The 17,688-nt window shown below is 45.4% G+C and overlaps 1 protein-coding gene across 4 annotated transcripts in view; it reads right to left on the reverse strand.

Annotated features, from left to right (window-relative positions):
* Positions 1-17,688, reverse strand: part of ARMC9 (armadillo repeat containing 9) — a 141,910-nt gene that overhangs the window by 65,350 nt on the left and 58,872 nt on the right. For all 4 annotated transcript variants that reach the window (XM_073877346.1, XM_025889757.2, XM_025889785.2 and 1 more), the window contains exons 16-18: positions 16,587-16,661; positions 12,419-12,509; positions 6,213-6,268 (exon numbers count right to left, since the gene is read on the reverse strand). In XM_073877346.1, coding sequence (XP_073733447.1) covers positions 6,213-6,268; positions 12,419-12,509; positions 16,587-16,661 — 222 coding nt within the window. The remainder of the gene's footprint in view (positions 1-6,212; positions 6,269-12,418; positions 12,510-16,586; positions 16,662-17,688) is intronic.

A 17,688-nucleotide genomic window follows, 5' to 3' on the forward strand; every position in this document is an offset into this window, starting at 1 on the left:
ATTTAATAATTAAAATTTAAATGAAAAAATAAAGTCTTAGGAAAAATCTAGGAGACTACACATAAAATTTAAGGTTCAGGGAAACCTTAATCAGGACAGAAACCCAGAAGCTGTAAAAGAAAAGTCAATTTATTTAGCTTTTTAAAAATTTTAAAAGATTTTTGGCAAAAGCTGTAAAAGTAAGTCAATGAATAGAAGATGCATCTTTCAGTTTTTTGTAATGAAGGTGAAAAAGGGTCTATAAATGTAATGTACAGAGAATTCACATGAAGTGACATGGAAAGACAAACGCAATTTTAAAATTGGGGAAAGGCCATGAATAGGAAATCACAGCATGGCCGATCCAAATATCCAACAAAATAACATAAAAGACACTCATACTACGCAACGGACATGCAAATTAAGATAACAACGACATAGCACTTTATCACCAAGAAACTGGCAAAAATAAAGAGTGACTGCGCCTATCACTGGTGGCGATGGAGGGAAAAGTACCCTCCCCTGCACTGCTAGTAAAATCTGAATTGTTACAGCCTTTTTGAAGAGCCATCTGGAAAAATCTATTACAATTAAAAACACACATATACTGTAGCCCAGCAACAAAAGCCCATGTAAATAAAAGCACCAGTACATAAGGACATAGTTACAAAGATACTGACTGCAGCACTGTCTGACAAAGCAAAAATCTGGGAAACTGTACATCTATGTGTAGCATTAAAAAGAATCAGTTTGCTCTGCTGGCTTAGAGAGGGACTTCCAGGAAATATTAACAGGAAAAAAAGGCCACACTGTGTATGTGTGTGTTTGCATCTATGCTCATTTTATAAAACCAGGACTGAGGGAAACGGACATGGACATGTGTACACAAATGTATACTGTGTATTTTTAAAAAAATTTTTTTACTTATTTATTTGACAGAGAGAGACAGAGAGAGGGAACACGAGCAGGGGGAGTGGGAGAGGGAAAAGCAGGCTCCCCGCGGAGCAGAGAGCCGGATGCGGGACTCGATCCCAGGACCCTGGGATCATGACCTGAGCCGAAGGCAGACGCTTAATCGACGGAGCCCCCCAGGCGCCCGTGTGTGTGTGTAGGTATCTTACAAGAAAAATATGAAACCACACACACATACTGATGTGGGTCACGGGAGCAGCAAGGGATAAGCTGAGGCTCTCTCCCCGGAAGGCACCTCTCCTGCTTTCCCGACCACACCTTTCTCTTCTTCCTGGTTCCGATCCTCTCACCTTTCACCCTAGGCTAGCGAAGGCCTGTCGAGTCAGTCACGTTCCAGTACTCTTGCAGTACTCGAATTTGTACAGTACTTCCCGTTGCTATCACATCCATGAACCGATAATCATATGTTTGTTTTCTATCATTTGTTAACTGTTTCTACGTGTTTACATCTGCCTCACGAGAGACCAAATCGGGCAGTGGTTGACGGCGTGGACTGAAGAGTCAGGCCAGCTGGGTTTGATTCCAAGCTCCATCACCTAACTTATTAGCTGTGTGAACTCGGCAAGTCACGTATTTTCTCCATTTCCCCAACCGTGAAATGGGACCGGTAACAGCAGCTCTCGCAGGCTTGTTGTGCGCAGAGTGAGCATGCGTACCACACCGAGGACAGTGCCTGGGACGCGTGCTACAGCCGTGAGCCCCTGCTATCACCATCACAATGGTCTTACCTCTCCACATTTTAAACTCTTGGAGGTATTTTAAGCCACCTATACTCTTTTAGATTTCTTTTGTCTCCCTTCCTCGTTATTTCCTAGAATAATGTGATTTCAAAGAGCTCAAATATTTGTTGAATAAATAAATGAATGACTCCTATATTTGAGAAATCTCTAGAGAAGGAAATGGCTGAGCATTTGATTGTCACTTATGTGGCAACCAGCAATTAAATCTCTCTTTTTACCAGGTGGCTGATATCACCTGGCACTTAAACCTGTTTTGTTAAGAGAGAATATTTGTCTTAAAATCCGTCTTCTCAAATAGCACAGGAAGGCCTTTCTTCTCCACTTATGAGCTGGACACCTCACTTTAAACTGTCACAAGGAAACGAGCCGTTTGTGGTAGAAACACAGGCCTCGGGTTCCTGATCCCTGTGATTTACTGGCAGCTCTTTGGGAACATATGACATATGCTTAATACAAAAATAAATTGTATTAGACGATACATTTCTTTAAAGCACCTGGTGAGATGCGTTCAAACCCTTCCACTGTAGCGGTCACCTGCCTGTGGCTGTGTCTGTACGGTCCAAGCTTATCTAAGGATGGTTTTCTTTCTCTGGAGGTTTAAATGGGCCTGGGGGCTTGTGGGCCACGAGAGCGTAAGAATCAATTGTGAAAATAATGAAAACATCTGTCCTTCTGATGCTGTCCTTTCTCTCTCCTCCTGACTCTTACTCCCTCTCAGCTGGATCCTTCCCAGCAGCACTTTAACATGCTTAGGTCTCTCCCAAATTAGAACGGAGCAGAACAAAACTGCCCTGCTTAGCCTCTATCCCACTTTCTGTCTTGCTCACAGCCAGATTTGTGGGAAGCGCCGCATACACTTACCGGCTCCGTTCTCCCACTTCCCACCTGCTCCCCAACTACTCAGTTTGGCTTTTGCCCCATTAGTCTTCAGAAGGGCTCAGCACCCGCCCTCCGTCCACTAAATCCACACCCTCTCACTTCTCACTTCACGGACTCTGTGGCTCTCTCTGGCTGACCAAGGCCTCACCACCGACCCCCCCCCCAATTTCCTCCTCCTACCTACCCCCCAGGTAGTTTCCAATGTCAACAAAGAGGGCACATAAATTTCCATGCCTTTTTGTTACACGTATACAGAGGCACATACATCATTCATCAGAATGTGTATTTATGTTTTTTTTCTGAAATTGTAGTGTTCATAACACTTTGTGATTTCCTTTTCCCATCTGACATGATATGCCAGTCTTGAAGTCAAAAAAAAACATTTCTAACTCTACAATTTTTTATTTTCATATATAAATGTACGCATATCAGACATCACTAAGTGATAGCGCATCAGGACAAGTTATTACATTTTTAAAAATTAGAGAGAAATTGCATCTAGGGGTACTCTTGAGTTTCCAGGGGAGCAGGACCCATGGCCGCAATCGCAAGTGCACAGATGTTAACTCAATGGAAGGCAAAACGAGCATAATTTCCTGTGGCTTCTGGCCACACCCCGATAGAGCCATTTTATCTTGAGAAGTACTGAGCAGCTCCCTGAAAACACTGGCTCCATTATCTGTGTTTTGGGTTTAAATAGTAAATTAAAAAAACATTTTACATTGCTAAGCAAAATGACATATGATCAGAGGCCCTGAAAATAATTTTGCTTGGGAAGGCGGCAGCCACATTCCAACGACAGTGGAACTTGCTCTCTACAAGTTTCCTTTAGTCTAAGTCTGGGCATCTTTCACTTTCCTTTCTCTTTCCGATTTAAAAAGTCACACCGACCCTCAACGAAGGCTGAGTAAAACACAGACAGCTCAGCCTTCCCCGGGGTGCCCTTGCTCGTGCTCTGCAGTGGGCCATCAGGGTCACGAGGGAGGGGAAGTCCAGGACCTGCTGACCGGAGTTCAGCACAAAACGTCATGTTCTGGCCTCAAATGCCCGATCCTTTCCTTACAATTTCCCAACTACACCCCTTCTAGGAATCTTCTGAAAATTCTCGTTATCACAACAAATATTTTCAAACACCACCCTCTTAAAATAAAAATCTGCACAAGATAGCCAAAAGCCTGGAAAATTAAAAGATCTCTATATGGGTGCCTGGCAGGCTCAGTCAATGGAACATGCGACTCCTGATCTCGGTGTTGTGAGTTCGAGCCCCACGTTGGGTGTAGAGATTACTTAAAAATAAAATCTTAAAATAAATAAATAAATAAAAGATCTCTATATTCCTTCATTTTTAGTAGACTATAATTGCTTCCATAGAGATATTTCCGAAAGTTGAATGCCCATCATTAACAGAACAGTTGAATCAAATGAATTTTCCCTTGCAATTCAAAGGGGTTAACAGCAACAAAACCAAACAAAAAATCCAAAGCAAACAAAAAAACCCTCAAAGAGGTAACGCAGGAGGAGGAGAAAGAGATCTGGAAGGGAACTTTTGGACATAATGACAAAAACTCACTGGAGTTAAATAATTAAAGACATTAACTCAAGGGCGCCTGGGTGGCTCAGTTGGTTAAGCGACTGCCTTCGGCTCAGGTCATGATCCTGGAGTCCCTGGATCGAGTCCCACATCAGGCTCCCTGCTCAGCAGGGAGTCTGCTTCACCCTCTGACCCTCCCCCCCCATGTACTCGCTCTCATTCTCTCTCTCTCAAATAAATAAATGAATAAAATGTTTAAAAAAAAAAAGACATTAACTCAAAATATAATTTAAAACAGTACCGAAGGGCCAGGCACAAAGCAGGTGTCTTATCACAGTCCCGAGAAGACTGAGTCAGGAAGCTGGGTTCTCCCTGGCGGCTGGCAAACAATGGCCCACAGGCCAAGATGCTTTTGGGTTTTTTTCTAATTTTATTTTATTTAAATTCAATTAATTAACATACAGTGTATTATTAGTTTCAGAGTAGAGGTCAGTGATTGATTCATCCGTTGCATGCATACAACACCCAGTGCTCATTACGACACAGGCCCTCCTTGATGCCTGCTTGTGAAAGGCCAGCAAGCTGAGAATGAGTTTTACATCTTTAAACATTTGAAAAAAATAGATGGTTAGTACACATAAAAATCAACTGGAATTCAAATTTTAGTGTCCATAATCAAAATTTTATGGGAACACAGCCACATTTGTCCATTTATGTATTGCTGATAGCTACTGTGCATTACAGTGGCAGACCTGAGTGGTTGGAACAGACACCTGGGTAGCCCACGAAGCCTAAAATATTTACCACTTTCCTCTTTACAGCAAAAGTCAGCCAATCCCTGTTCTAAACCAGATTTTACTGCCGTCGACTTTGTGTGACCTGAGGCTGGTCTCCTGCCCTCTCTGGGCCCACCCCCAGAGAAGATGCTGGCCAGGACCCCCAGCCAAGGTCCAGGGCTGCACTTGTCGGACAAAGGTGGACAGAGCAAGAGCAGCCGCTAGTGCCACCTACAGCTCAGGAAGGAAGTGGCAGGCGTGGGGCTGCGGTGGGAGAGACAGTCACTGGTGGACCTCAGCGCGGCTGTCTGCTTTGGTGGAGGGCTCCTATTGAACTATCTCCCCAACTGGTGCCATCGATGGACAAAATCTGACTTTTACACACCTTTCAAACAGACCACAGCTCCAAGTAGAAACATATCCCCCACATTCACTTCAGGAGTAACTGCTCCCCACAAGAGAGAAGGAATGCAAACCAATTATTACTACAGAGAACTGGAGAGGGTGATGTGTACGTTTTCTCTAGCTCTGAAGGAAAAACAAGGAAAAAGCTTGTCATCTGAGAGATCCATCTATAGTGCATGAGTCACCATTCTCTATACCATTTCATGAGACTCACTCACATTAGTTCTGAACCGTCGGGCTTTAAAAAACCAGGTAAGCAGATTTTTCACAGCGGAGGAAACCCACATGAAAACAATGCAATTAAAGGAGCCAAGTGAACCAAGCCTCTCACGCGAGAGATTCTCGCAGTGAGCCTCTGTGCCCAATGTTCCCAACCACGAGGAAGACCAGGGGAGGCTCATGCCCCTTCAAAGCAAAAGATTCATGTTGAAGAACTGTTGTCTTTGAACTTCCCGTGAAATCCAAGTGCTGTGGAGTGTGGCATCTGTGTGCTGGCTGAGGCAAGCCCACCAAAGGTGTGGCCACCCACAAGTGCTCCCACCTCGAACCCTCCTGTTGGTGGAGTCTGGCTGCTGCCCCCCAGCGCCATGCCCTGAGCAGAACCCAGCAGGAGTGATGCTCTGATGCTGTTGAGTGTGGAGAGGGCTGGAAGTTTTGCCGCCAACTGGGACGGAAGTGCAGGCGAGACCGCTGAGTGATTAGAGGCCGTGGAGCACACGAGGCTAGCGTGGACATGGAAAGGAGCCACACGACATTCCACGTAAGACCAGCAGACACCCACCCAGCCGAGCTCTAACCAACCCCCAGAACTGTGAGAAATAAGGCAGCAGGGATCGAAATCTCCATTTCTGGACTAACTCTTCAAGGCAAGGAAGAGACTCAATAGTTTGGCCCAAGTTTTTTACGTGGCGTCAAGAGCCTCCAACTTACTTCATCATCTTCATCTTCATCGTCGTCAGATTCAAGAACACCATCCAGTAGCTCTTCTATATAAAGAAAAAATAAACGAATGAATAACTGCGAACACAGTGGGGAGCCTTGGCCAACAGAACCCTTCAGCTGCTGCAGAGACAAGAATGAGGTGGCACCAGAACAATCGGGTTTCTGGTGCCCATGCAGCCACCGACTCAGATCATCCCAAGCAACTTAAATCTCTCTCCCCGTTTGTACCAGAACGCACCGGTAGTGGGCATGAGAAAAGTTGAAAGCCAGCATATAATCTGAGAGGAATTTAGAGGAAAGGAAGTGAACGAGTATCACTAGGCACCTAGGCACCGTGCTGGGTACTGTCGCGTGTGCTGTTTACTCCTTACAAAGATTTTGTTGACTCTCATTCCCATTCTATAGCAAAGAGCAAACAGAGGCATAGAGAGGATAAGGGACTTGTTTACGGTCACATTCCCACAGGTGACAGAGTTGAGATTTGACTCGAGTCTATTTCTAAATCCCATGATTTTTCCACAGAGGCCGGAATAGTGGCCATGGCAGTAGGGTTCCCGAAGGCTCTCGTGGTTCACTGCTAGATTGTAAAAGCGCTTATAAAGGGGATAACAGCACATTGGAATCAGAGAAAGAATGAGCCCCTGTTTCTTCATCAGTGAAATGGGTATCAGAACACCTACTTCCTAGGGTGATTGGGGGGATTTTATAACACATCAGAACTACACCACCTGGCCCAGGGTCAGGTACAAAGCAGGTATGACATAGACGTTTGGTTACTTTCTCCTCCACGAAGACTTCCCTGATCCCTCACTGAGTAGTCATCTCTCTTGCTCTGCTGAACACACTCAGCATTTTCTCTAGACAGCACTGTACTAGCATAGTACTAGACAGTACTATAGTATAGTACTAGACGGCAAGGTAATAGATAGTAGTACTAGACAACACTGGGGTAGATAGCGGTACTAGACAGTACTATAGTATAGTACTAGATGGTACTGTAGCAGACAGTAGTACTAGACAGTACGGTAGTACGGTACTAGATGGCATGGTAGTAGACAGTAGTACTAGACAGTACTGCGGTAGACAGCAGTATAGGTACTGTAGTATAGTAGTGCTAGAGAGTACTATAGTCCTAGATGGTACTGCAGTAGACAGTAGTACTAGACAGTACTGTAGTATAGTACTAGACGGGATGGTAGTAGATAGTAGTACTAGGCAACACTGCGGTAGACAGCAGTATTAGTACTGTAGTAGATAGTAGTGCTACACAGTACTGTAGTATAGTACTAGACAGCAGGGTAGTAGATAGTAGTACTAGACAGCACTGCAGTAGACAGCAGTATTAGTACTGTGGTAGATAGCAGTGTTAGACAGTACTGTAGTATAGTACTAAATGGTACTGTAGCAGACAGTAGTACTAGACAGTACTGTAGTATAGTACTAGACGGCACGGTAGTAGATAGTAGTGCTAGACAATACTGTAGTAGATAGTAGTACTAGACAGTACTGTAGTACAGTACTAGATGGCATGGTAGTAGACAGTAGTACTAGAGAGTACTGTAGTATAGTACTAGATGGCATGGTATGAGATAGTAGTACTAGCCAGTACTGTAGTATAGTACTAGTCAGCACTGTAGTAGATAGTAACAGTAGACAGCACTGTGGTAGATGGCAGTACCAGACAGCGCTGTGGTAGACGGTAGTACTAGACAGTACTGTGGTATAGTACTAGACAGCACTATAGTAGACAGTACTCTGATAGTGCTTGCCACTTTTGGATGACCAGTGTTTCCTAATGTATGAATGGCTACGCACTATCTGGGAATTGTGAGTGCCTGGGGAACGAAGCACTGGGCTTACTCATCCCTTTATTCCTTATGTGTCTTCCTTATGATCTCTCATTTCTTGAACAGATGACATGTAAGTAACGGAAGCCTGAGAGAAGAGGGTAGGATGTCAAATAGGAAGCAGGAGGAAAGAGTGAAAGGCAATTCTTTTTTTTTTTTTAAGATTTTATTTATTTTTTTGACAGACACAGCGAGAGAGGGAACACAAGCAGGGGGAGTGGGAGAGGGAGAAGCAGGCCTCCCTCCGAGCAGGGAGCCCGATGCGGGGCTCAGTCCCAGGACCCCGGGATCATGACCTGAGCCGAAGGCAGACGCTTAACGACTGAGCCACCCAGGCGCCCCTCGAAAGGCAATTCTTGAAGAGATTGCTCAGCACACGTAGAAAGGTGGCAGATTCACCCAAACTTAACCCCCAAACCATTTCACAGAAGGGAATATGCAGAAACCCCAGGACACCCATCGTCCTCAACATGAGCCTCATTTCGAAGGGAAGGACTCCACAGACTCGGCTGGACCAAGGACAGCAGGACACAGACTTCTGTCCTCACCTCAGTGGGGCTTGCACGCCTCCATGCCCATCATGGCCCCACCACTGTCAAGAAAACTACTTTGCAGACAGGGGGAAATTATGTCATTCTGCCTCTGAGCTGATGCTGCATTACCTAACTTCTACTCCCTCCCAGCGCATGAGGAGCATGACTCCATTCTACCTGCAGTAAATGCCCATCAAGCAAGTGGTTTTCAAAATGGAATTGCTGTTATATTCATCAATTGTAAACATTTCTTTTTCAAATAACGGAAATGCCCTCTGCCACTTTTAAAAAAGAATCTTTGACATTTTGTGAGGTCATGGCTGGTCCAGCCATACTCCCTCCCCTGAGCCTGTTGGCTCAGAGGCCTCCTCTTTCCAGAACAATCCAGTCCTGAGAACTAAAGTACCTTATCAACCTCAGCTCTTGCTCTAGGGCATGACGGGGGCATCAGCCCAGTTTCCCACGCTGTTCTGTTCGCTGGGCCCTGGCACAAGCAGCTGCCCTCACTCCGGTAACTGCCAGCGTGTGGTGCTGGAGCTGCCAGTTTCCGTGTTTTCCTGAGGACCCAGCCGGCTCGGCTGGCTCTGCCCTGCTCCTGTCCTCTCCACAGTCCCCAGCAAGTATGGGCCAGTCCCCCCGCTGAGGGCTGGTATGACGGACAAACGTCCCTGCTGTTGCTGTTGGCAGTCATCTCCACTTGCCAGGTCACCAGCATTCCCGTAAGCTTCCCCAGAGCAGTCCTTCCTCGCCTGTGGGGAGAGGTTCCCAAAATAGCTAGAATTTTTGTATTTGGAAACCTTAAAACTTTCTAAGATAAGTAGTGCTAGAGAATGGAGACGGGCTTGAATGTATGAAAACCCATTTACATGTCTTAAGTATATACTAAAGTAAAATAAGAAAGTCAAAAAATAAAGATCGTGGCAATGCCATTTCACGTATCTTAAACTAGAAAACTGCTACTAATTCATACTTTCCTGTTACCGTCCACTTGAGGATGAGGCCTGGACTGGGTGGGAACTCCAGCTCTGCCCTCTCTGGCTTTCATCACCATGCTGGTACATTCATCCAGCCTGACTCCATGCTCATGACACATATCCTAAGGTATTTGTGTGTGTATGTCTGGTCCTCCATCCAAATGTTCAGTGACTTTCTAATTTTGGTTCACAGTAGCAGACTCCTAGGTAATAGTCTCTGGGGACCTGCCACTGTCCCATGGATACAGAATAACTTAAGTGCTTGAGATCAAAAAAGAAATACTTCTCACACTCTTTCTTTAAACTGGAACTTACCGAGAAAGGCAGGTGTATCTCAGGCCTTTCCTGGACATAAAGCATGAGCTGCGCCCATGATAACTTCTTGGCAAAGCACATCTCTCACGGAAATGTCAACTGACCCTCCCTCTTCACATTTGTCAGCATGCTGGCTTGAGGGCCAGATTTACGTAAGAGAAAGAGATGGTTTTGGCCAGAGAGCAAGGCGGACCTCCCCCTGTGCCTTGGCTGCCAGGAAGGAGGGAAGACTGACAAAGAAATGGAGGTGGCTATGTCTCGACAGACTGAAACACAGAGTGAGGCTTGAAGAAGATTCGCAGCTAGATGTGACCTTGAGGCTGCATAGGACCCCTGGCCTGGGACGGAGGTCTCAGCATGGCTGATGAGCATGGAGCAGAAAGGGACCAATGCTCCCAGCCTTCCCCCGCTTTCTAAACTGTTGCCTACCCAAAGAAGGTTAGGGAGCAAGCTCAGCCCTGACTGAAGTTAAGGTTTTATTTAGCGTTATTTTGTAAATATGCCTGCCCAGCAGAATTGGGGCTCGAAGTCAGAAGTGAAGCTGTTGCAGGGCGCCTGGGTGGCTCAGTCGTTAAGTGTCTGCCTTCGGCTCAGGTCATGATCCTAGGGTCCTGGATTCAAGCCCCACATCGGGCTCCCTGCTCGGCGGGAAGCCTGCTTCTCCCTCTCCCACTCCCCCTGCTTGTGTTCCCTCTCTCGCTGTGTCCCTCTCTGTCAAATAAATAAAATCTTTAAAAAAAAAAAAGCATCTGCCTTTGGCTCAGGTCATGATCTCAGGGTCCTGGCTCAGCAGGGAGTCTGCTTCTCCCTCTCCCACTCCCCCTGCTTGTGTTCCCCTCTCTCACTGTGTCCCTCTCTGTCAAATAAATAAATAAAATCTTTAAAAAAAAAAAATAGTGTCTGCCTTTGGCTCAGGTCATGATCCCAGGGTCCTGGCTCAGCGGGGAGTCTGCTTCTCCCTCTCCCTCCACCCCTCCTCTCTGCTCATGCTCTCTCTTGCACATGCTCTCTCTCTCAAATAAACAAATAAAATCTAAAAAAAAAAAGAAAGAAAGAAAGAAAGAAAGAAATGAAGCTGTTGCAGGGGACCTGGGTGGCTCAGTCGGTTAAATGTCTGACTCTTGATTTTGGCTCAGGTCGTGATCCCGGGGTCCTGGGATCGAGCCCCGTGTCAGGCTCTGTGCCCAGCGGGGAGTCTGCTTGAGGATTCTCTCTCTCCCTCTCCTTCTGCCCCTCTCTCCACTCGTGTGCGCGCAAGCTCTCTCAAATAATTAAATAAAACTTAAAAAAAAAAAAGAAATGAAGCTGTTGCAAAAAATCAAATTCTATTCCTTGCTCACCTGAATTTGGGATGAATCATATTTGCTCTGTAGGAGCCAAGGAGGAGGATGTTCCCATGGAAACGGGCCCTAAGAGAGATGAGGTCTCACACCTCACTGGCTGCTCTCCCAGCTGCTTGCTTCCTGTTGATCAGGAGCCTCTAAGGCCTCTTTCTGCCTCTCCATTTGTGTGCACGTCAGCGGCAGGGATACACCATCTTGGCTGCCCATGGGGATCACCCAGGAGCTTTAAACATTATTCACACCTGGGGTCCCCCCGGAGATTCTGATTTCACCAGCATGGGATGCTGCCTTGCGGATTTAAAAAACTCCTCAGGTGACTGCCACGTGCAGCCCAGGCTGTGAACCGTGAGCTAGAAGAGCCACCTATGGGCTTCTTCCAGTGAATGGCTTCTGGCAGCTACCTTGCTCAAGCTACTGACTTGGGAGTAGCGATCAGGAGATTTGTTTTTCACCTTCGCTCATGGGCAGGGCAGGATCTGTGCACATGGACTTTCTGTGATGGGAAGGGCATATAGAAAGACATACACGACAAACTTGGCCCTGGAGGCTGGCAGGGCCAGGTGCCTCTGACAGGTCTATGAGTCAGGATCAAGGTGTCAGGGGTCCACAGAAAGAGCTAGCGTTTCCCCTCCATCCTGGTTCCATCCAAAGCTTCCTGCACCTTCCTTTCCTGCTTATTATGGGATGTAGGTTGTCACAGTAATGGAGAAAGCCAGAGAGAAAGAGGATCATATCCTCCCGTGGAGCCAGTAGGCAATATAAATTTTTCTTGAAAGAATGAACACATGCGGGAGAATGATGTTTTCTGTAGCAGTCCTGGGGAGAGTGGCCTTTGTTTTCCTTATCGGGACCCCAGGGAAGCCTTATGAGGTGGGGGAAGAATTAGGAGGGGAAAGCCCACATAAAGAGAATGTAAGGTTAGAGCAGGGTGTTTGTGATTGCTTTTGAATTCTTTTTCTTGACTATAAGCCTGAAGTGTGATGAGAGATCGCTGGTCTTGGGACACACTGGCTTTGACTACCTGGTCAAACTTTTGTTGGTGGGTTCACTTGGGTCTCCCCAACCTCCCTTAAAGCCTCTTGAATGAATTTCAAGACACAACAAGCCTTCTAAGAAAGCTCACACATTTTTCTAGCCCATGTGAAAGATGCAAAAGATCACAGATTCTTGCACTGAACGGACCTGAATTAAGCTGCTTGATGATGAATTCAATCTGGCGGACCATCTCAGCATTGCCTTCTTTGATGAAGCAGCGAAGGATGTCCTCCATTCCCTAGGGGCATTGGAGAGAGTAACAGTTAATATTTCAGGTTTTTTTTTTTTTTTAAACGGGGTGAAACTAGTTTTCAACGGAATAGTTTCACCTAATCAAAAAAAAACCAAACCCTTTATTTGGGGGGGAGGGATATACACAGTAAAAATTCCTCTGCTCAGTACTAAACATTCTTTTTGTTCTTTTTACAATTCACAGTGGAATTATTTTCCTCTTGGTTGACTATCCGACCAAATTATAAAACATTTAGCCAACAAGAAAACCTATTGTACAGGAAACTGGGGGTTGCCAGAAGGAGGTGGGTGGAGGGAGGCGTGAAGTAGCTGAAGGGGATTAGGAGATACAAACTTCCAGTTAGAGAGTAAGTGAGGAGTCACAGAGATTAAAAAAAAAAGGAAGTACAGCATTGGGAATATAGTCAATAACGTTGTAATAATGTTGTATGGTGACAGATGGTGACCGCACTTCTCGTGATGAGCACTGGGTAACATACGGAATTGCTGAATTACTATATTGTACACCTGAAACTAAGATAACACTGTATGTCAACTACACTCTCATAACAAGTGAAAAAAAAACTGTAAAATTTTACTGGGTAAGTATTCCCTTTAGTTTGGGCAGCATGTTGTTTTGGGAGGTGGTTTCTTTTTTATCATTTCTTTATACTCTAACTTCTGGATTTTAGGCACAAAATGAAGAGTAAAACCATATGTGTAGAGAAGTAAATGAACAAGCAGCACCTCTTTTTAAACAGCTATCATTCTTTTTCTCTCAAAATAATTACAAAGTCACCACACTGTACATTATTTACTTCATCATAAAACGCTGGCGTCAGAATTTTCAATATTGACTACGAGAGTTGCAGGGAAACGTCGAGGTAAGACACTGACTCGAGCACATTGTCTGTCTCCCCTCCCTCCTCTTTCCTTGAGGGATGTGAATGAGGATTTGTGGCTGGAGCTGGTGAGGCTTCTTGCCACTACAAGGGGAAAGTGTTTCTCATCATGAACCCAAAACAGAAGAAGCAGAGAGACACGGATCTACTAACAGTGAACTCTGATCAAGCTCTGCCTGAAGCTTATGCCTGGACTTCTCAGTGAAATGAGCCAATATTTCCCTCTTTAAACGTAGGCCTGTTTGGAATCAATAGCTCTAACTGAATCAAAGCAGTGCCAAGTGTGCAGCTTTGAACACGGTGAATTCCCATCGTCTAGAGCAGAGCATTACCTTCTAGAAGGTTAAGACTGGATTGTATCTGAGCTCCCTCATGAATTAACTGTGTGACCTTGGTCAAGTTGCTTAGTTCCTCTCAGCCTGTGTCCTCAACTATAAAATAAAGATGGCAACTCTAGTTAACATGGAATTTTTAAAAGATAAAGAATGTAAATTGGGTATTGGTTATATAGATGTACGTTTGTCAAATGCATTGAACTGCGTATATAAGGCCTATGCATTTCACTGTTTATAACTCATATGTAAAAAAATAGCATCTAGTCCAACTGCTGGCACACAATAGATGCTCAATAAATGGTTAAGATTGTGCTTGCTGTGTTTGGAAGGGTTTTGTGGCTCAGAAGAGAGCTCTGGTAGCTGAGGCCAAGGGAATAAACAAGGTTGCAGGTGACAGAATAGTGAGAGGCTTAGGACAGCATCTTTGAGAACAGTGACATTTAACTGGTAGGCAGAGATAGGTAAGCACACAGAGGAGAACATGAAGGAGTGGTCTGGAAGGGAAGAACAACTGTGGATAGTCCTTGGATCAAGGAAGAGGGTGCCAAGAGGGCAGTAGTCTGCTCCAGCTCAGGGCAGAATGTTTGGCTGGGGTTTAAATCCCACAGAAGAGCTTCGTGGCCGACAATTGCTTCAGCCCTGGACGCAGGAGGCTTTGGAGTAGGCATGAGGGCATCCCTATTGATCTGAACTGCTCTCCTGCCCCAGACCTTGGCAGTCTCTTCCAAGTTCAAATGGGGCTCAGTGCACTCATTTACCATTTTCTCCACTTTGGTGGTATTATTTTGAGACCGCCATAATAGCATTCAGTACTGATATAATTTTTAGGTATTCTTTGTCATTTTCCACCAGCACACAAATAGTTGCAAAAACAGAGTTCTTATAATGTCATACTCTCCTCTCCTGGGACTCCAGCTACATAAGTGTGAGACCTCTGGGTATTGTCCCCCAGGTCTGAGGCACTGTCCCTTTCCTCTACATTTTTTCTCTGTGGCCTGGATGATCTCTAAGGGTCATACCCTCACATCCTACAACTTCGACTCTCTCCTCTCCACCTGGTCCCTGTCCCTTTGCTGCCATTCCCTCCTGTCTTCTCTACCCCTCACCCTGGATGTCCTTCCTCCATGCTGCCTTTCATGCTACTTGATCCATATCACCTCTGTTCTTTCTTTTTCTTCAGCCTACATGTCTGCTTCCTTGTTTCGGCCTTGGTTGACAATTCCTGTCACTGGAATGACCATAATGCAGAATTTAATCAAGTTTATTTTCCCTCTTCTGTATTGAGATAGCAGATTTTATTTTTTTTTTAAAGCAATAGGCAATTAAGTTCCATTATTATATTGTGACCACACAGAATGGTTCTTAATTAAGTTTTTATCTCTGGCATAACTGTTGATGTAATTTTAGATGACTAATTAGGAGATTTAGCAATTCTTCTAAGTAAGCAAAATCAAGTGGAGGAACATGTTTCATTGGTCTCAAACTGAATATGGCCTGTGTTTTGACTGTGGAAATATATTTAATCTCTTCATAGCATTTAATATGCCCACTGTTAACCTGGTTTCACATTACAGGGAAAAGGGCAAAACTCCAGCACTTTTGCTGATTAGATCTAGAAACACTTGTCATCTCAAAAGATGCTAATCACCTGAAGCTTGTTTTGTATTTCTAATATAAACACTAATGTAAACACACTAAATATTGAATTCATTATTTACCAACCAAAGTAGCTACCTGACAGTTTGATCATCATTAGCAGGATTTCTGCCCCCAATGGTTGCTGTCAGAGCACCTGTAGGTTAAGAGTGTCTGGCCTGCACCAGTTTTTTTTTTTTTTTTTTTTTTTAAGATTTTTTATTTATTTGATAGAGAGAGACACAGTGAAAGAGGGAACACAAGTAGGGGGAGTGGGAGAGGGAGAAGCAGGCTTCGCATTGAGCAGGGAGCCCGAGGCGGGGCTCGATCCCAGGACCCTGGGATCATGACCTGAGCCAAAGGCAGACGCTTAACGACTGAGCCACCCAGGTGCCCCTTGGCCTGCACCAGTTCTCACTGCTGCCCCAGGCCCTCGAGGAATCCTGGGGGTGCATTTCATTGGGGACTTTCTCCATTTCACCATTTTCCTGCATGAAATGCATAGACTTACCCAAAGCCCCAAATTAAAATGAATCATTAAAAATGTCTATAAAAATGTAACTTTCCAAAAATAAGCCTGCTGGGAACTTTCTAACACTGTAGTTTTTGTTAGAGAGAGAGAGAGAGATTGAGCATGAGGAAGGCAGGGGCAGAGGGACAGAGAGAATCTTAAGCAGGCTCCACACCCAGTGCAGGGAGCCCAATGTGGGCTCACGACCCTGAGATCAGGACCTGAGCTGATCAAGAGTCAGATGCTCAACCGACTGAGCCATCCCAGTGCCCCTCTAACACTGTAGTTCTTCCTTTTTAAAATTTTTTTTTTTTTTTTTTTTTTTTTTTAGTAGAGAGAGAGAGAGCGAGCACGAGAGGAGGAAGGGTCAGAGCAGGGAGCCTGATGTAGGACTCAGTCCTGGGACTCCAGGATCATGACCTGAGCTGAAGGCAGTTGCTTAACCGACTGAGCCACCCAGGCACCCCTTTAACACTGTAGTTCTTAAGATTTAGGAGTTAGGGATCGCTTTAGAATCTGATAAAAGCTACAGACTCTCTCCCCAGAAAACTGCAAATGCGTATCTGGCATATAATTTCAGGGAGTTCGCAAACTGTGTGTCAGCCACGGAGCCAAGCACGGTCTAGGAGCTCCCTGCTCTAACAGCTTCTGAACTGCGCCACTGACTGAAGCTTACGAACTGCTCAAGCCCATTTTCTTACCATTGCTCTTGCTTCCTCACGAATGGATGGAATAGAAAGGATGCTGTACAGAGCTCCATTCACATACGGCTGTATCTTTAAGGGGAGAAAAAAACAGTCATTTGCAAGTTCTCAAACACTGTACAACTCCGTGATCAACCCCACTCAAGAATAATCTGGCTAAGGAGGAGAGTGAGCGTTACCATCTTCCTGAGCTCCAGGATGCATGTTTCCAAATGACCGATATCTCCATTTGCATGTCCCAGTGGCAGTGACAACTAAGAGTTCAAAGCCACGTTCATTATTGGCTCCCAAAGCTCACTCCTGCTGTGTTTCACTGCTTGACTAACGTCATGCTGATCACGCAGGCTTCTAGAACCGCTGGAGTCATCATCGACTGTTGTCGCTTCTGCTCTCCAGCGTTCAGTCTCCAGGCTGCCTTTGATAGGAACCCTTCTTTCCCACACACACTACCACTGTCCTTGCTCAGACATCGTCCGTGACCTAGGTGACACTCAATCTCCAAAAGAGTCTCTCTCTGTCTTTGATGTTCACACTATAGTCCAACAATCATATCATTGCCAAAATTCTACAACATGGGCCAAATCATCCCTCTTCCTACCTCGGAAACCTTCCCTAGAGCCTACCTGGAAAGTTCTAACTTCTTAGTACAGCACACAGGCCCCTTCAAGGTTTGGCCTCGATATCATGTCCCCCTGCCCCTCCCTTCCTGCCACCTTGAGGTTTACACTGTACAGATTGGTCTCACCCTACTTACAGGGCCCCCCACCACACCACACACTCTGCTGTGCTTCCTGTATATCCCTCCACTGCCGTACTGGATTCAGTGTATTTTTATATTTATACTTCTGTCTCCCCCATTGTGAGCTCTTCAAGGACTGGACCCATGTTTTACGCACATAGGTAACCCCAACATCAAGCTGCACAGGACACAGTACATAGCAGGTGCTTGATAAATGACAGCTCCCTTTTGAGTAGATTTTGTGCTACACCCTCCACAGCAATGGAGGAGGGCCCATTCCCACCATTCTTTTCCAGCACTGGACTTTATTATCCCTTAGTTTTTGCCAGTCTAATGGGTAAAGAGAAAAAAGGCATCTTA

Source organism: Callorhinus ursinus, unplaced genomic scaffold, assembly GCF_003265705.2.
Source record: "Callorhinus ursinus isolate GAN/ISIS: 27379988/994484 unplaced genomic scaffold, GSC_fseal_2.0 scaffold2, whole genome shotgun sequence".
NCBI lineage: Eukaryota > Metazoa > Chordata > Mammalia > Carnivora > Otariidae > Callorhinus > Callorhinus ursinus.